The sequence below is a fragment of the Streptopelia decaocto genome (assembly GCF_964273445.1).
Source record: "Streptopelia decaocto genome assembly, chromosome: 6".
In the NCBI taxonomy this organism is placed as follows: Eukaryota; Metazoa; Chordata; class Aves; order Columbiformes; family Columbidae; genus Streptopelia; species Streptopelia decaocto.
In genome coordinates, this window is record NC_138660.1 from 28,691,318 (window position 1) to 28,709,481 (window position 18,164).

Consider the following 18,164-nt stretch of genomic DNA (forward strand, 5'->3'; position numbering starts at 1 on the left):
TGACAATGAGTTAAAATCCAAAATCGGTCAGGGGAGGAGGAGAAAGTCTTGTAAACTGCGGGGATGGCAAGTCCGGGAGATTAGTCCAAGGACCCGATCCACAGCCCCGGGGCCTTCGCAAGGGTGTTTTCTTGAGCAGGGTTTGGCTTTTTGTGAAACCGAGAGGAAAAAAAATGGTATTAAAAATGCCGTGTCTTGTTCCTTCCTCCTAGGAAAACACAGACCGAAAATCCAATCCATTTTCTGGAGAGAGAAAAATAAAAAAGTAAGTATTTTAAGGCCAAATGTCTCTTTTGTACAATTTATTGTGGAGAAGAACTCCTGGTATTAATTAACGAGCCAAAACTAGAACCATTAAAACTAGCGAGGCTTCTGTCATTCACTTCAGGCTGAGCAGGTTTTGATACACGTCATAAACAATTACAGTAATTTTCTCTTACCATCCAAACAGTGAAAGTGCCGCGCAACCCACGCAGCCAGGTTCTTGTTTTCTGTGAACAAAGCAGATCTCGCTTCTTTCACTGGTAGGTACAGCTGGGCAAAAATTACGTTGCATAGTTCAGTGCCTTTGCTGAACCAGAAAAGAATGCTGGATTTTGGGCCCACAAAATATATTCAGCATTGGGGTTTTTTTGTCTCTCTCGGAGGTAAAACTGTTCTGTTTGTTGTTGGGTTTGCCTTTTTTTTTTTTTTTTTCCTCTTTCTAAAGGTTATTTCTTGGCAGTTCACATTCCACAAATAACAGGAAGGATACTGTGGTTTAACATGTGGTTGCAGTTCTGGAAAGTGGCGATACAAATTACAATCTGGGATTCTATATTGTATTGTCTCCCCCCAATACCCATGTTAGATCTGCATAGATTGGAAAGTAACAAGAATTGTAACAAACTTTTATATAACTATCAGCCACATAAACTCAGCTTGACCCCAGGAATGTCAAATGACGGCTGAAGCATGACTACAATAAAAATCCTATTAGAATTTATTCAATAATTCTCTTGGTGATGCAAGAATTGGATTACACCTATTTCACCTGTTACGGCTTGTGAAGAGGAATGGGGTTAGGCAGAAGCCTTTTGTTACCAGTAAAATCATCACTGATTTGCATCTACACCATTTTGCACAGTAGCATTTAATGTTTTGAGGTGTGGAATCGGAATTTTGAGTTTGTATTTCTTGTACCCTGTTCCTGTAACTGGTGTAGGAATTCAGGCACGGGGCAGCGTTTCCCGTCGCAGACTCTTTGGAGGAGCCTGGATACGAAGGCGCCTTCTGCGCGCGTGATGTTTTTAAGAACGTTCTTTAATAACGCTACACCCAGCAGAACTTGTTTGTAAGAGCCTCGCTGGGCTGGAATATCAGACACGACATCCACAGTCCTCCCATCAGCCGCTGGCCGCAGTTATCCCCGTGCAATACAGCACAGGTTGAAGCACACAAACACCACAGGGTTGACTTTGTTTTGAAATCATAAAATCTCTTTAAGAGGCAGATAATGGTTGTTGTTAGGCTGGAGCCGTAGGAGCTGGGCGCAGGGTGTTCCCCGAGGGCTGGAGGACGGTGATGATGAGGAGGATGAGGAGGATGAAGGTGGCTCTGGCGGGGCTGGCGCAGCTCGGCGGGGACAGGACACCAGGCCCTGCTGCGGCAGCAGCTCGGGGGTTTTGAGAGTAGGCCCTGGAGTTCAAAGCTGATGCAATCTCAGCGCCTGCAAAAGATTCATTTATTTATTTTTGTCTTTGCTGTTCAACGTGGCTTTGGGACCCAGGCGCTCCCGCTTCCCCGCTGACGGGCTCTGGGCCGCTTTCCCCAGGGTGCCCCTGGCCGGGGAGCTCTGGCAGCGCCGCCGCCCCTTGCCCGCGGCTCTCCCGCTGCTCACGGTGCCCTCGGCGCCCCTGAGGCCCGGCCGAACCGGACCAGGCCCCGCCGAACCGGACCCCACCCCATCACCTCCCACAACATGGCGGCCGCCCCCGCGCGAGACGGCCCCTCTCTACCTGCCCGGAGGCCACCTCTATGGTCAGGGGCGCGGCGGGCAGGGGGCGGGGAGTTGCCCGTCCCACCAGTGGCGGCCGGCGGGGGCGTGGTCTATGCGGGGGGCGTGGCCGGGGCGTGGCGCGGCGGGCCGGGCGCTCCGGCAGTTGCAGCGATTCCCCTTTGTGTCTGGGCCGGGCGGCCGTTGGTGCCGGCGGGCGGGAGGAGGGGGGGCTCCGGGGCTTGGCTATCGCCGCAGCCGCTCGGCGGGCACGGGAAGGAGGCGGAGCGGCGCGGAGCTGCCCCTCGCCGGCGAGCCCGGCGCTGGCAGCGCGGAGGGACTGAGCCGATCCCCGAGCGGAGCCCCGAGGGAGGAGGCCGGGCCGGGGTGCCTGGCGCTGTGCGCTCGCAGGGAGGCGGAGGAGGGGAAGGGCCTCCGCCGCGCTCTCGCCCTCCGAGGGGAGCCGGCTGCCCTCGCAGCTGGAGCCGCCGAGGAGGGGCCTCGCCCGCCGCCCCCCCTCCGCCGGGCCGGGGTGCGCGGTGGAGCCCGCCCGGCCGGCGGCCGCGGATGGGCCGGGATGCAGCCGCAGCCCTCGCCGTGAGAGGAGCGCGGGTCGCGCCGCGCCGCCCAGGGACTGAGGCGATCGGCGCCGCCCGCCCCGCAGCGTGAGGCGGCCAGAGGACACAGCCCGTGCCCGGGATGGGACGCGGCTCCGCCGGGAGCCCCTAGAGCCCGCTCCGCCTGCCGCCGCCGCCGGCCTCTGGAGATGGTCCCTGCCCACCCGCGCTGCTCCCTCGCCGCGGCGGAGCTGCGTGCGGAATAAGTGCGGTTCCCCGGCGGGAGATGCCTCGGGGCCGGGAGGCAGCAGCCGGCGCTTCCCCGGTGCCCGCCGAGCGCCGCCGGCTGCCCAGACATGCGGGCGGGCGGCTGTAGCGCAGGAAGAGCGAAGGCGGCTCCTCTCCGCTGCCATTTGCCCTTCCCGACGGGACTGTGAGCCGAGGGAGCCGCGGAAGGCTGTGCGGAACAAGGAGGAGATTCCTCGCTGTTTGGTTTTTTATTATTTTTTTGTATTTAATTCTTTTTTTGCTCGTCGTGCGCGGACCCTTGGCCTCCCCAGGTATGCCCGCCCCACTGCAGCACCTGGCGCTGCTGCTCCTGCTCGGCACTGCGGCTGGTGAGTAGCCACGGGCACCCACTGGCCATCTTGGCTGGGGGACGCGGGGGTGGGTGGGCCGGGCACCGTGTCCCCTGCGAAGTGCCGCGTTCAGCCCGGCCAAGTTCTGCAACCCCGGGTCTCGGAGAACACGATCCGCTTTATTGTGTAAATGAAGCCTTAAGAAGAGCTGTGCTTTGCCTAAATCTGCATCTCTTGTCTAATAACTAGTTTCAATTTCGGAAAAATAATATATATATATATATATATAAGCTTTTAGTTTTGCATGCCTCGCCCTTTGTAAGGTGATGCAGGAATTTTTAATATATATTTTAATCGTCAGCGGAGCTGTGCCTGTTTTGCTGTGGGATCTTTGGGCACAGCCATTTTTAATTTTATCAGCATCGGTGCTTTTAGGGGCCTTAAGCGTGTGCAGCAGTTTTATAACAGACTTCCTGTAATGTATATTTTTCTCCTTGGAGGAGAGATCTGAAGAAGAAATTTAGCTATTCCTGTTGTCACTTGTGATTCTAGAACAGGGACACAAAACACTGTTGAGGAATGCTGGAAGATCTTGAAGTGTACTGTTGTATTTTTTTAAACAAGAAGTTGGAAGTATATATGCTAAGAGCATCCTTATTCATATTTCTGGGCCTTTAAACCTGTTGTTAATTTTGCTGGGAAGCTCAGTGTCAGACGTGTAAGATATTTGGCCGTGGTGTTGGAGGAGGGATGTGTGTTGGTCTGGCATCTTTTGGTTTTGTGTCGTGTTGGAGCCTTCTGAGCGTTACCGGCTTTGTTAGGCACTAATACCAGTTCTTTTTGCCATATGCATTTTCTGGGAGACTCGTAGGACTTTGCAAATTGGATTCTGATTAGTAAAAAGACACCAGCGCCTGTTTTTTTAGTGTTATTTTGGAATCTGATGTGTCTAATACATAAATGAATCCTTGTAACAAAAACAACGTGTCTTGCTGAGATGACCCAACCAAGCTGTTGGCAGTTTCTGTGAGGTTTTAAAACGGGATTATTTGTTGAAGAGACTTGGTGTCATTATTAGGAAAATCCTGTAAGTATACACGTTTAGGCAGTTTCTTCGTCACTCTCACTGGATAGTCCCTGATTTTCTTATTACTGCTTTTGAAGAGGTAACTTTCAAGAAGATATTTAAATGAAAAGATTGATGTTGCTTATATCAGCTTGACCTTTGACTGCCGTTATTTTAGATTGATGTCTGCAGCATCTCTCTGGGGTAGTTTCTGAGGAATGTTTTGGGTTTTTTCTTCTTTCTTTTTTTTTTTTTTTTTCCTGGAACAAGGGACTTCTGAAGGTCAAAAGTCTTGTATTAAAGCAGATATGAATTGAGAATTCCCAGCATCCCAACTCTTCTTTCAAATATAATTTTTGAAAAGCCCCAATCCTGACCCAGTTTGCAGGGGTTTACCAGTTCACCCCAATCCTGAGCCGGCATTTCAGTTCTGGTTTTGCCTTGTTAAAAGGGTACTAACCATGCCAGCTCGTCAGGCTGTGTTGTGAATAGGAACCTATTTTCCCGTTGTGATTTATTTCTGAATTGTGAAATTTTAAGAATCCACAGTTTTTAAAAAAACCTCGGTCGTAATCCTCTGTGAAAGTAATTACACGGGTGATTTGAGCTTTAGTTGAATTAACTAATGGTTGATTTTGGGTTTACAGTGCATTTCAGAAATAAAATGTCTATACATGGGGAAGCTACACTAATGCGTAATTCTGCCCTTTTATGTTCATGAAGGAGCCAACACTCTTTTCTTCTCTTCCCCTCCCCCAAAGTATGAACTGTGCGCTCCCATCAGTGCAAATGCTGCCCTTGGAGCTTTGAAACCCCCCGTTAAGTCTCCCTCCTGCCTAGTGGATGGATACTATAGCTCAGCAGTATCTAAAAGTGAGGGTTTATTAATGCAAACTCATGATATCAGAGGCAAAGTGTTTCCATGACAGGCCTATAACTTTCTGTGTGGAGGAGGAGATCCGGAGCTCCTTGGGGAGGGCTCCACAAAGACTGTGGGAATAAAGGGAAGATGTAAAGATTCGTAAAGAAGACGACAAAGAAAATAATCTGTAGATGACAGATTCGCTCATAATCTAGAATATGGATGAAGAAAGAAGGTGGTTATTCCTTCAGTGTTGTAACTGAAGATATAATGAAGAACTACGTCTACATTCAGAATTGTTTGCTGATTATTAGGGGGAAGACGCTACTGGCTTACTTTATAATATGCAGATCTTAACAGGTAGCTGGTAACTCTGTATTTAAACTGTCCTTGTAAAGAGAAATACTACAGTAAGGACATTTAACTAATGCTGGTCTTAGGTTAAAATTTGAGGGGTTTAAAAAGTTACATTGGAAAAAATATTGGTTTGTGCCACTTTGTTCCTTGTTTCTCAAAAGACTTGAAATACCCCTTTCTAAATCTTTTGTTGATGCGAGACATATTGCAAGGCCCTTATGTTTTCGGTGGTTTGGATGTGTGGGTTGGGGGGGCTGTGCCTGCATTGGAGGCTGCTGATCCCCAGTATTGTGCAGAATTCTGTTTGGGTGTTCGTGCCAACCTGATATTAAAGATATAATCTTTCCTCATTTCGCTCGCCTGCAGCCTGTGATAGGCAACACTAAACCACTTTTCCTTCTTTATATGTATCCAAGGTAGACAGCGTTCTAATGGTGAAATTATTTGCACGAAATATAAAGTGAAAATTAAAGCAAAGGGGATATCCTTTTATCTTTGGGAAGCTTTCTGTGGGTCTGTACCTACGTGGTCCAACAGGGCTGCAAAATTTCCAGTGTGAATGGAATTGGATAGGGATTGAAGTATTTTTTTTAATGATTGTTTAATTATTAATTAAAATGACTGAACTGAAGCATCTTTATCCAACTCTGTCTTGCCAGTTAAAGCTACTTCAGTGTCTCACCATAATTTGTTTGAAATGTGAATTGTGTGACATGAGCAAAAGCCTCCTTTGCCTATTCAACTCAGTTCTTCTAATTCAGTGTTTTGAGTTAATAACTGACTCTATCTTGCATATTAAATGGGGTTTTTTAAACCCATCTGCACCCCAATTTCCCCTTCTTTACTGGAGCTATACCCATCGTTTATGGCTCATTCAGCATTTAAACTGATTTTCTGTGCTGTGGGTTCTTTTTTTTCTTTCTCTGAAATGTAAGTTCACAGAAGTGTAAGGCTGGAAATGACTTCTCTTCTGTTTCCTCCATGGTCTGGTTGCATAAGGACAGATAACAATGTTTGTCTAACGTCTCTGGAATCTCCAGCCAAGAGGGATTTCACAGCCTGTCTAGGTAGTCTGTCCTGTTACAGCGCTTAATTATCGTGTTTTTCATAATGCAACAGTAGCATTTTTCCCCCCTTCTAATGCAAGATTACTTAAGATATGCCTTAATTAATATGTGGAAATCCAATCTGAAGTGTGTGCGGAATACGCACGCAGGCACTCGCCAGGGAACGTCGGTCTTGGCCGGTTCCTATGCTGGAGCCCCACGTCTCAACCTCAGCCGCAGGAGTTGGTGACAAGAAGCTCTAGTTGACAATCAGTGTTTTAAAATGAGATTTTTGCAATTACTGCCCCCCCCCCCCCCGCCCCGTTTTTGAAAATGTAGGGTTTTGCTAAAACGTTGATTTCTGATGGTGCTGTCCTGACTCGAGGGGTCTGTCCTAATAACAGGGCTGAGGTCAGTCCAGCTGCGGGGGGTTTCTGTTCTGAACCACAGGCCTGTTCGTTCAGATGAGCCCTTTGCCCCCCTCCTTTTCCCTTAGTCTCGTACAGTTGGAAACCACAAGGTTTTTGGGTGAGGATGGTATTTTATCCCAAGTCATTGGGCTGGGGCTGTTTTGTCATTTGCCTTCTTGGGTTTGCGTCGAATGGCGTTTTTTGGTGTGAGCTCTCAAGGTGTCTGCCTTCTGCATCTCTCAGGACTTGATATTTTCTCTTTCCGTCTCTATTATCTTCTGAATCCGCTGGCCAGCTGTGAAAGGTGCTAAAAGTCTCAAGATTCACTACTGTTTTCATGAAGATTAGGAACAGAACAGGAGAGAATTGCTGGGCAGAACTGCGGATGTCCCACACGTTAAACCCTCTTACCGTCTTTTTACCGACGGTGCCGTAAGTGGCGCTTTCCCTGTGGCGCTTCTGTGTGGTTTTGTTACGTGTTATGCTTGCGAGAACCTGCGGAGTGCACGAAAATAGCTGAATTATTTGTGTGAGCGTCACCTCTGGGCTGGAGCAGGCGGTGGTGCCAAGGCGGTGGTGCCAAGGCGGTGGTGCCAAGGCGGTGGTGCCAAGGCGGTGGTGCCAAGGCGGTGGTGCCAAGGCGGTGGCCTGGGGACCCTCCTGCTGCCTGATCCTACATTGGTGCTCATTGTTCTACTAGAGGCGCTTCTTCTATTTTGAGTTGTAAGCATCGTTTGGTTGGTTTTTTTGTTGTCTGAAAGTGTAATTGCAGGTCATGTATGTGAATTTGCTCGACTGCTCCTGCTTCGGCTTTATCAGACGTGCTCAGTTTGACTCGGTTTCTGTTAAAAAGATGTTTTATTGCTGCAACCAAAGCAGCGTGGGTACAGGTACTTGGAACAAAACTCCCAGACCATCCCTATGAGAGAACCTCAATTAGGGTTTCCATTAAGTCGAGCTTTTGCTATTCTGAAATTTGCTAGACTTGGAGCAGGAAAATAATGGTTTGTGTTCGAGCTATTTTCTGTGGTAGTGATTGCATTAAATAAAAAGGGCTGCTGCAGAAAACTGTTTGCTTTTGGTAGGATGGTGCAGAGAGAGGCCAGCAAAGCGGATTTACTTCGGGTGCTTTGTGTCCCTGCACCTTCCAAGCTGCAGAAATCCTGGTGTGGACATACCATACACACTGTAGATATGCACTATAAGCTGGGAGCTTTGCCAGTCCCTTTAATTGTTTAAAAGCTAAACTCTAGAAATCATTTATTCTGTATTTATTTGCAGGCGAGGGACCTTCTTAGTGGGAGATTAGCTTTTTTTCCTAATGATTACCAGTTCTTAAATATAAATTTGCATTATGCTTAGCTCTCCGGGATATGAACTATATGTAGAGCCCATATACTAAGCTGAAGAAACTTAAGATTGTAGCGGGAAAATTGTAGCACGTATCTTTTTAGTTCCGCCGTGGCACCAAAAAGCAGACAGCCCCAAAACAATCTTTCCATATTGAAATAATTGCAGTTGGGATGAGAGGAGGGTAAGAGGAGCCCTGCAGTGGTCTGGATGCCACCAGGGTGTCGGTTTCTCGTGTTTCGAGTTCTTCATCCCGTATTTCTGGCCGTCCTGGCCCCGGAGCAGCTGCCGGCACTGAAATAGGCACCGAAATAGGCAGCGCCGCTAAAACCTACTGGGTCAATCTTAGCAAATGAGCCGTTCGCTTGGTTTTCTCAATTTCCAAAAAGTCCGTATAAACACCTTACTTTGTGACTTGTCAACTTTATGCTTATTAATTACATCCGGACTCTACCAGGACCTGTTAAATAATTTCTCTTTTAGTTATACCAAGATGAATCTGGCCTAATTAAACTTTAGTTAAATTTAGTATGTAGTAGTTAATGCAGTTGCAGCAGAATACAATTATTTGGCCACATTGTTGAACATTTTTCAGCTAAGAATTTAAAATGTAGTCATTTTTTTTCCCCTGAATTTTGCAGTACAAACTTAGAAATATCCTAAATGGCAAATAGAGATACTTTCTTTTATTGTTTCCTGTCTCAGAAATAGCATCATTAATGAAGCTGTCAGCAAATGTCACTTCCCTTATTTTAAGAAGTAGGTGGAAAAGTCAAAAAGCTCCACAGTTAATGAAGACTAATGAAGAATTTGGGGACCAGATGGGAATTACGCAATCCGTTTTATGATTTTACCTCCTTGCGTTTGGTTGGGATTAATCTTCCATAAAATTGTTGTTAAATATTTGTGAAAATCAGTGTGGTGTCTTAGGTAATGCTTAATTGAAGTGATTGAATGGTTATGGTACCTGTGTTTTAATGTTGCATTACTAACAAGAAGAGATATGTCTCCTTTCTGGTGGCAGGTTTTGGATATATAGCCATGCATGTGGTATCTTTACTACCAACTTCAAATCTTAAAATGTAGTTAAATCCATAGTTGTCAGACACCAGGATTCGACATCCATTTAACCACGCTGTGACATGTCACTCCCAGTCTTCCTACAATATGTTCATGCATATAATGCAAAATAAAAACCAAACAGAAGACGTCAACAGGCTTCTAGTTGAAGTTAATCAAGATAATTCTAAATATTGAACTCTTACGGTATCAGATGTCTTGTCTTCTGTGTCTGATTACTGAGGGGAAAATGAAGAATTATGTGGATGTTATGTATTTAAATGGAAATGTTAAAAGTCTCCCTTCCCTTTCTGTGCCGAAGTGATGCCAGTTATGAGCCTCTCAGCGTTGCTTTTTTCACATATTCTTCTGTTCACACCATAAGCCTAAAACCAGAATCACTTTGGGACAGCGAGGTCTGGTACAGTCACATTCTATTTTCAAATGCTTATTATACAAGATGCTGGTATAATCCCCCCAGCCTTTTGAGTGTCCCAGTGTTGTGACGACTTGATTCATTGATACCAATGTACAGGTAGTTCTTTGAATTCATCGTGAATTTTGGAGCTGACTTTTGGGAACACGGAGCGGGAAACCTGCTGCAGCATCCCTGCTTCTCTGGACAAAACCAGCACATGCCTGCATGTTCACCAGTGTTCTCACACAACAAGGGATTTATGGCATGATTCTTTCCCTAGATTTGCCCACCCTTGGTTTTATTAATCTTTTGAGGACGGTTAAAATAAGCATATAATGCATTTACCTTTACGTTACTGACATGCACTTTCAACATGTAAACGCCGCTAAATAGTTTTAAATAACCTAGGCGTGCTACATGCAAACAGATATTACTTTTAGCTGAAATACATCCTAACAAAGGCGGATGACGTACGTGCTGGGATCTGATGGTAAATTCCTTTGTGGCAATTACACAAAGCACCTGGTTTCAGCGCTCGTTGATAAGAGCGGGGCTTGCTTCACCCCGCCAGGCGTGGGAACCGCGTTCCGGCAGGTTTCTGTCCGTCTAGACAGGCGGGGAGCAGCATCCGTCCGTCCGTCCCGCGGCAGACGGGGGGTGAGCTGGCGCGGGAGGAACGTGCTGCGCTGGGCATGGGGGCCGTGGGGGCCATGGGGAACAGCTGGAGCCATGGGGGCCATGGGGAACAGCTGGAGCCATGGGGGCCATGGGGAACAGCAACACCCTCCGGAGTCCAGCGGCCGCACCTGAAGATGCGGCGACACCGCGGAACACACGGAGAGGTGGTTTGCGAGAGAAAGGGTTTAAGCAAGCGCTATGCTGCTAACAGCCTTCTCTTCAATCAAATAGAGTGGTCTAGTTAAGGTGGGAGGAAGTTTCAAGTAGACTTTTATAGCAAAAAGCGTTAGGAAACGCTATTAGAGACTCATCTCCCTTCTTTAATTGAAGAGTAGTAGAGTGAGCTTTGGTTTTTTTCAAAGAAAGTTGCCAACAAAAGGTCTTTTTTTAAAAAAAAGGGGAGGGGGAAGTTTCTCCTTCTAAGGCATATCAAAATGCAAAGGGAAAAGTGTGATGTAGCACAGGCTGAGCCCGGTTTAACTAGTTCTGCCGGATTCGTGAGCTTGATTTCTATGTAGACACTACAGAATTGGCTGGGAAGGAGCGGTGGAGCTTCCGAGGAGAGTGGTGAGAACCATTTCCAAGTGTTCTTGTGATGTGACAACAAGCAGCGAGCAGCAGATGCCTCCGATAGCGTAGGAGGCACATGCAGTGAGATAGATGCACCTTGACAGCTCGAGGATAAATGTCAAGAACTCACGAACAAGGAGATGTAAAGGAAAAAGGAAACAAAATCGTTTGCCAGCTGCTTTGCTTTGGTTGCCTGTGTGTCCTCCTAACCTGCCCTAAGTGTATGACAGCTCTTGGGCAGAACTTGTGGGCATGCACGTGCAAAGTTGCTGCAGAATATTTACCGTACAGCAAATTCCCACTGGAATTTGGTGTTTTATCTTATTGGTTTTGTGGACATTGTTCCTTCTCGGTTGTCAATTGTTGTGCTTGGGTAGGAGGTGCCAGTCCCTCTGCAGTTCAAGATCCAAATGGAGCGCTTAAAGATGGGAAGCTGCAAATGTTGTGTTTAGCAGAGGGTGAGCATAACTCTATAATCTTGGCTTCACTAGCAAAACCAGACTTACCTAAAAGTGAAGCATTAAAGACAAATCAGTCACATAAACCAAAAAACAGTCATCATTATAGCTGTCTGTCTGACCTAATTCAAGTGCTTTGTGCAAAACTGCGATGATTTTCAAAAAGTATTTTTCTCTGCAGGATTTGCCTCGTTTGGTGGTAAAAGGGGGAATTTCAGGTTCTTGCAGAGAACAGCCTTTGGCAGCTCAGCTCCTCTTGCTCCTCTGTATCCCCCATTCGGAGGTGGTTCCTCATGTGTGCTTCTTTCTTGGTGTTCGCTCTTCTTCATTTTCACTTGCTCCCCATATTTCAGTTACTGTAAAAAGATGGTTTTACGTAAACTTGAACATTGCTGGTTTATGCATTTCTTTGCTTTAACGAAAAGAAACGAGTTGTATCACGTTACTGAAAAGAGATCTTTGATAAGTGCTCACATAACCGGGATGCGCAAAGGAAGTGCAAAAGACTGAAGTTTATTTTCCTCAAAGGAATGTGGAGCTTCCCTGACTCTTCTGGTCTGATTTCTGAAAGTGGGGCCCTCCTCTCCCCTTCCTCCTCCTCTCCCCTTCCTCCTCCTCTCCCCTTCCTCCTCCTCTCCCCTTCCTCCTCCTCTCCCCTTCCTCCTCCTCTCCCCTTCCTCCTCCTCTCCCCTTCCTCCTCCTCTCCCCTTCCTCCTCCTCTCCCCTTCCTCCTCCTCTCCCCTTCCTCCTCCTCTCCCCTTCCTCCTCCTCTCCCCTTCCTCCTCCTCTCCCCTTCCTCCTCCTCTCCCCTTCCTCCTCCTCTCCCCTTCCTCCTCCTCTCCCCTTCCTCCTCCTCTCCCCTTCCTCCTCTCTCCTTTTATTGTCTCAAAGAACTCAGTCTCTGACAAACATAACTGACAGAGGAGAGATCCTCTGGGAGAGTGTAATTAGTTGTGGGGCAGATGCAGCGGGTGCGATCAGAGGCGGTACAGCGCAGCCATCGCCTACCTAAGCCTGGCCTAGCACAGCCATCGCCTACCTAAGCCTGGCTCAGCACAGCCATCGCCTACCTAAGCTGAGCGCAGCCTGGGAGAGGTGGCTCGTCTGCTAAACTGCTTTCAAACATGCATGAGCTTGAGTGAGTAATTAAGGAAGTGATTTTGGATACATATTTAAATAATGCTTTCGGAAGAATCCCGTGAAGCTTTGGTTGGGCTTTGGGGAGGAGGGCTGTTAGGGTAAAACTGTGTGAAGGGCTGTTCTAGTCCTTGGAGAGTGCACAGATTTCCAAACTAATTCTCCTAGGGTTTGAGGGCTTTTGAAAGGCAAGCTGGTGGAATATTTTTGACCCTATGTAGAAGAAAATGGAAATTATTCTCAGTGTTATCAACTGCTGTATGGGGGGAATGGAGGGTGTGACACTTCGAAAAGAAAATGTGACAGCGGATACCTTTCCTTGGAGTTCCGCTCGAATTATTTGGAATTCTCATCTTTGTGTTTAGAGTTGTATTGTGCAAGACTGATGAGGTCAGGCTCTGGAAGTCAGCTGAGAACTGCCTTTGCTTGCTCTGCCCTTCCTATCCTTCCGGTTTTTATTCACAAAATGTATACAAATGTGAATACAAAGACTGTCCTCACCTCAGATGTCTCCATTTGAGGAAGAAGATGGAGTTCCTCCGTCCTGTCCCGTACCTGGCATACGGCAGCATTCCTCCGGTTCTGGTAAGGAGTGCAGAGACTTGTTTTAGCATACGGTAATAAACGTCTCATAGCTTCAAAATAAACTGAATTAAACTAGAGTCAGAGCTAACTAGGTCTTTAGCCATAATACTCCTAGAGAGACACACTTAAATTCCTCTTTAACGATCCACCAAATATTTGCTTTTCGTTATCAGGAGCTGACAAATCCCACAGTGCCGTCTGTCTCTGCAGATTCCTGTGCTGGAGCGAGATTGTCCCAAGTGCACATGATCACAGAATCCCAGAGTGTCAGGGGTTGGAAGGGCCCTGGAAAGCTCATCCAGTGCAATCCCCCCATGGAGCAGGAACACCCAGATGAGGTTACACAGGAAGGTGTCCAGGCGGGTTGGAATGTCTGCAGAGAAGGAGACTCCACAACCCCCCTGGGCAGCCTGGGCCAGGCTCTGCCACCCTCACCATGGAGAAGTTTCTTCTCAATTTAAGTGGAACCTCCTGTGTTCCAGTTTGCAGCTATTGCCCCTTGTCCTATCACTGGTTGTCACCAGAAGAGCCTGGCTCCATCCTCCTGACACTCCCCCTTTCCATATTGATCCCCATGAATGAGTCCCCCCTCAGTCTCCTCTTGTCCAGCTCCAGAGCCCCAGCTCCCTCAGCCTTTCCTCACACGGGAGATGCTCCACTCCCTGTCCTGCTGGAACTGAGGGGCCACAACTGGACACAATATTCCAGGTGTGGTCTCCCCAAGGCAGAGCAGAGGGGCAGGAGAACCTCTCTGACCTACTGACCACCCCCTTCTAACCCACCCCAGGTACCATTGGCTTCCTGGCCACAAGGGCCCAGTGCTGGCTCATGGTCACCCTGCTGTCCCCAGGACCCCCAGCTCCCTTTCCCCTAAGCTGCTCTCTAATAGGTCATTCCCCAACTTATACTGGAACCTGGGGTTGTTCCTGCCCAGATGACAGATGCTACACTTGTCCTTGTTTTATTTAATTAAATTTTTCCCTGCCCAACTTGGTGATCCCTCCAAGCAGCAGATCAGTCAAAACTGGGGTGTGTGTGACCTGTGTCCCTTTGGCACTCGAGCAGCAGGAGCTCAGCCCAGCTCCCCCCGGCTCAGGCTGCTATTCCGGGCGGAACAGAAATAGATGCAGTGAAGGTAAAGCTGACGCTGCCCTCTGGGACAGGGGCTGGCGTGGAAGACTTCGGCTCTTGCTTTGAACTGGGACAGTGTTGGAGACAGCGTGTTGTTGCAAGCTGCAAGCCCAGATATTTTATAAAAGCAGCTGAGGGAAAGGGAAGTAGTAGTTATGGCTGCTACATAAGACTAGGAAAGGCAACAGGAACCTCCCTCTAGTGCAGCCACTAAGCAAAATAGTTAAAAATAGCTGCTTTTCCCCTCAGAGCAATTGTCTAAGTCGTCATAAATGTTTCTTGGGAGCTGGAGGTGAGTCTCATTCCCTGGGCTTTCTGCTCCGAGACACCGGTTGTGTTTTGAGTACTTGTGCTGTGGGCACTGCTGATTACTGCAGTATGGATCTTTAAAAGAAAAAGAATAAAAAAGACAAAAGCATCGAGGCCTAACGGTGGTTATAGTGAGGAAGAGCATCAGAGAATTGACAAATGCTGTGGCAGGAGGACGCGGAGATGAGAACATGTCCCGGTGCCTTGGCGTGGTGCTGACAGCAGGAACAGAGCTCTGCACTGCGCCTCTTGGCTCTCTGGCCTCGCCATCCCAAAAACACACTTGTCCCGAGACATCCTGTAGCAGAAAGCGGGTTGTGAAAGCTTTGTACTTGTTAGAGCTACACTTACGGAGAACAGTGGTGAAAAGCCATGATCTTCTTGCAAAACGTAGAACCATCTACCAAGTTTTAAATGACCTGTTGTTTTCAGGTTTAGAAATGCATTTATTGATTTCTTACCGCTGTTAGCTGCTCTGTTTCAATTCTGTACAAATAGTTCAAATGAATAAAAAGGTTTCATTTGAGAGATAATTTTGGGGTGTCTTACCTTGCGTTTTGCCTTCTTGCCGGTTGAATTCTGCATAGTTAAACTGAATTTTTTATGATCGTTCTTGACCTCTCAATGTTCTTCAACTTGTTAGCCAAAGCAGGCCACAGATTCTAAATACCTGTTGTTTTTTATTGTCCGCTCATCCTCTTTGTCTGTTTAATTGAGCTGCTCCTGTGAAGTTTAATAAACAGCTAAGATGGCTGAAGAAATGACTAAATAGATTTTTTTGGCAGCGTGTACAAGTGCTCAAGTATGTGAATATATTTTAATGATGCAGCAAAAATGCGGTGCCTATTTGGTAGGCACATGGTGGGTGTTCCTTATTTTAGTTGAAAGTGAGTTTCTGATCTCAAGCTGTATCTATTTCTAGATCGGCAAATCCAAGCGTCTGCATTTCTCAGGAGCAGCAGTGAGCCAGAACATTCCCTGTGGAACTTGGGTTTTCTTTTGATGGGGAATATCCTTGTTTGGTTGTTTTTTTATTGCAAGTGACACCAAACTCTAAGGACATGAATACATTGCTGAAATTCCACTGCTCCGTTTCCTTTTTCCTCTTTTCTGTCAGATATCCTCCAAGTGCCTGTTCCACTGAGAACCTTTGCTGACGCTGTTAATCTTTCACGTCTCCTACCCGAGAATCTGTAAAGCAGGTTATATGGATTTCCTCAGACGTTGCCAGTTTCTCAGCGCAGTTTGGCGAATTTTAAGCTATATATACTATGATGAAACTTCAAGGTAGTCGTGGCCATTTCTTTCTGGTATCACCTGATTTCCATTCCTTTTCTATTTGTAACAGCCATTATTTGTGATAATTATTTTAATAGAGAGCTGTGTATGTTTTCTTAAGGCTCATTGTGTGTGTGAGAGAGAGCAGGATGATTATGGTCATAAAGTTAGTGACTTTGGCATTAGGAGACGTCATTTTAAGTCCTCTTTGGGCAGCTGGAACTTTTAGCATCCAAGTTCCAAATAGGAGGATGTAGTGTTATTAAAGTCCTGAATTAAAATACACTAGTTGCCAAACCTTACACTATTGCCATATTAAAACCACGGGCACCAAACTGTAGTTTATTTAATGTGGGCGGGATTTCAAACTGCATTAACAGAAAAGTACAGTAGAATTAAAAGTATCAAAATGTGTTGTGGCACATAGATGAAAATAGAAGAATGTATGCTCTAGCGTTGGTCTGTAGATAAGAGAGCTGCAACAGAGAAGGTTATTTCAATAATGTATTGCTTGGAAGCACAAGAAATGCTCCTGAGGGGCGAGAATGCTGGTAATGTAAATGGAGGTGAACTGGTTTGTATCTCATCAGCATCTTTGGATTAGTTAGAGTCGCATTTAATGATAATGTCCTTAAATTTTCGTGACTCAGCTCCACTGATTGAAAAGTCAGTCTCACAGGCTGTCCTGCATCCAGATGCCCTGGTGAGAGCTGACTGCAATGAGGAGATGGAAGCAATTAATTAAAAAAACCAACCTGGCCTGCGTTCCGCCTCTTCGCTGCTTGTCACATACCGGCCTTCTTAGTCTTCTACTTGCTTCTTATTCTGTGCAAAAGCAGCGTGTGCGACAAGCTGACGTCCCAGAGCGTCCCAAACCGAACCAGCCGCCTCTTCTGAAGTTGCTCAGACGCCTGTAATTTTCATACTTTGTCAAGAAAATGAGCCATCCCGCCTCTATTCCCTTTCCGCTTCCCAAAGGATGACGAGAGCCCAAGGCCCGCCCGCCACGGCCTAAATTCAGCCCCTGCTGCTTTTAGAAATCGTCAACAAGCTACTTGCAAAAGGTGTTTTTAATATGAACTTCGCAAGCTGGGTTTTTTTTCTTGTCTTACTCTGGGACGTGACGGCATCATTTGAACAGAATCTGTTTTCCACTGCTGAGCAAAACAGTAGAGAAACACTCGCTGGATGAAATCTGTGACCGCACCGAGAGTTTGGTAAATGTTTTCAGTAACTGAAAATAGAGTTCTTCTAAGATGTATCAGATCCTTAATTACAGGCAGCGTTCCAGGCTTGGTTATAATAAATGTAATTATTCCCTTCCCTCACAATTTAAATTAAAAGTAAGTAAACATAAGTAATGTCAACCCAGCTGTCCCTCAATGCTGTTCTTAATTGGCTAACACTGAAAAGATGGTTAAAAATGTAATTAGTACAGAAGAGGTCCTAAAACTTGAATTTCAGGTTATGTGTATGAACACACTGAGCTGAAATAATGTTAAGATAACTAGAACATGAATGCTTGTGGTGGTGGTTAGTTTAACAAAACTAAATAGCATTAAAAAGCCAATAGCAAGTCAGACCTAGCGTGTCAGTATTTATAACCTATTTGACCTGAATTGCTGTCGTCTTCAACTGTTCTGCAATTTTGATGAAATCTTTTCCTTCTGCTTGAATTAGGTTTGTAACATTATTAATAAATTAAAAAATACTAAGAATACTCTTAAGAGCCTGCATGAGGCAGTTCAGTGTCCCCCGGGCCACCGATAAGGCTCTGGCTGTTGGGGACGTTCTGACACTCACGTTAAATTCCCTGATGCTGCAGTTCCAGTCGCTGCTTATGATGAAATCATGTAACCAGTAAATGATTTACAGAGGCGGCGCTGGGTTGGCAGCGGTGCCTTCATTGTGGTGCGCGAGCTTCTAAAGCAGCGGAACAATAGAAAGCAGGATGTAAAGGCAGGAAAGGTTTAGCGGCAGCCCAGAGGGCCAGGTTGAATCTTTGGAGTCCTGGCCGGGTTCGTCTTCAGGATCCCATCCTGCAGCCCTGGGAACTTGTTTTCTGGTTTCGTCCGAGGTGACTCACGTGTGGTTGTCACAGCATCTTCTAACAATTGCTCTGATGGTTTTGCTTATCAGGAACTTGGAAGAGATTCTTGGCTCCTCCGCTCAAGCGTTACCGGCTGGGGACGCCGGGTCACCACAGGTGTGCTCGGGAGCTTCAGTGTCAGTGTCTTCAATTTACTACTCAGTGTTATCCTGACTGGCTTGAGGTTGTGTCAGTAACATCTTTAAAAACAGTCCGTGGTGTGCAATTGAAGTCAATGTCAAGATCAAATA

The 18,164-nt window shown here is 46.7% G+C and overlaps 1 protein-coding gene across 1 annotated transcript in view; it reads left to right on the forward strand.

Annotated features, from left to right (window-relative positions):
* Positions 1–2,200: 2,200 nt before the first annotated feature.
* Positions 2,201–18,164, forward strand: part of BMPR2 (bone morphogenetic protein receptor type 2) — an 85,849-nt gene continuing 69,885 nt past the window's right edge. Inside the window, exon 1 of the mRNA XM_082057217.1 lies at positions 2,201–3,149. Coding sequence (XP_081913343.1) covers positions 3,095–3,149 — 55 coding nt within the window. The 5' untranslated portion in view covers positions 2,201–3,094. The remainder of the gene's footprint in view (positions 3,150–18,164) is intronic.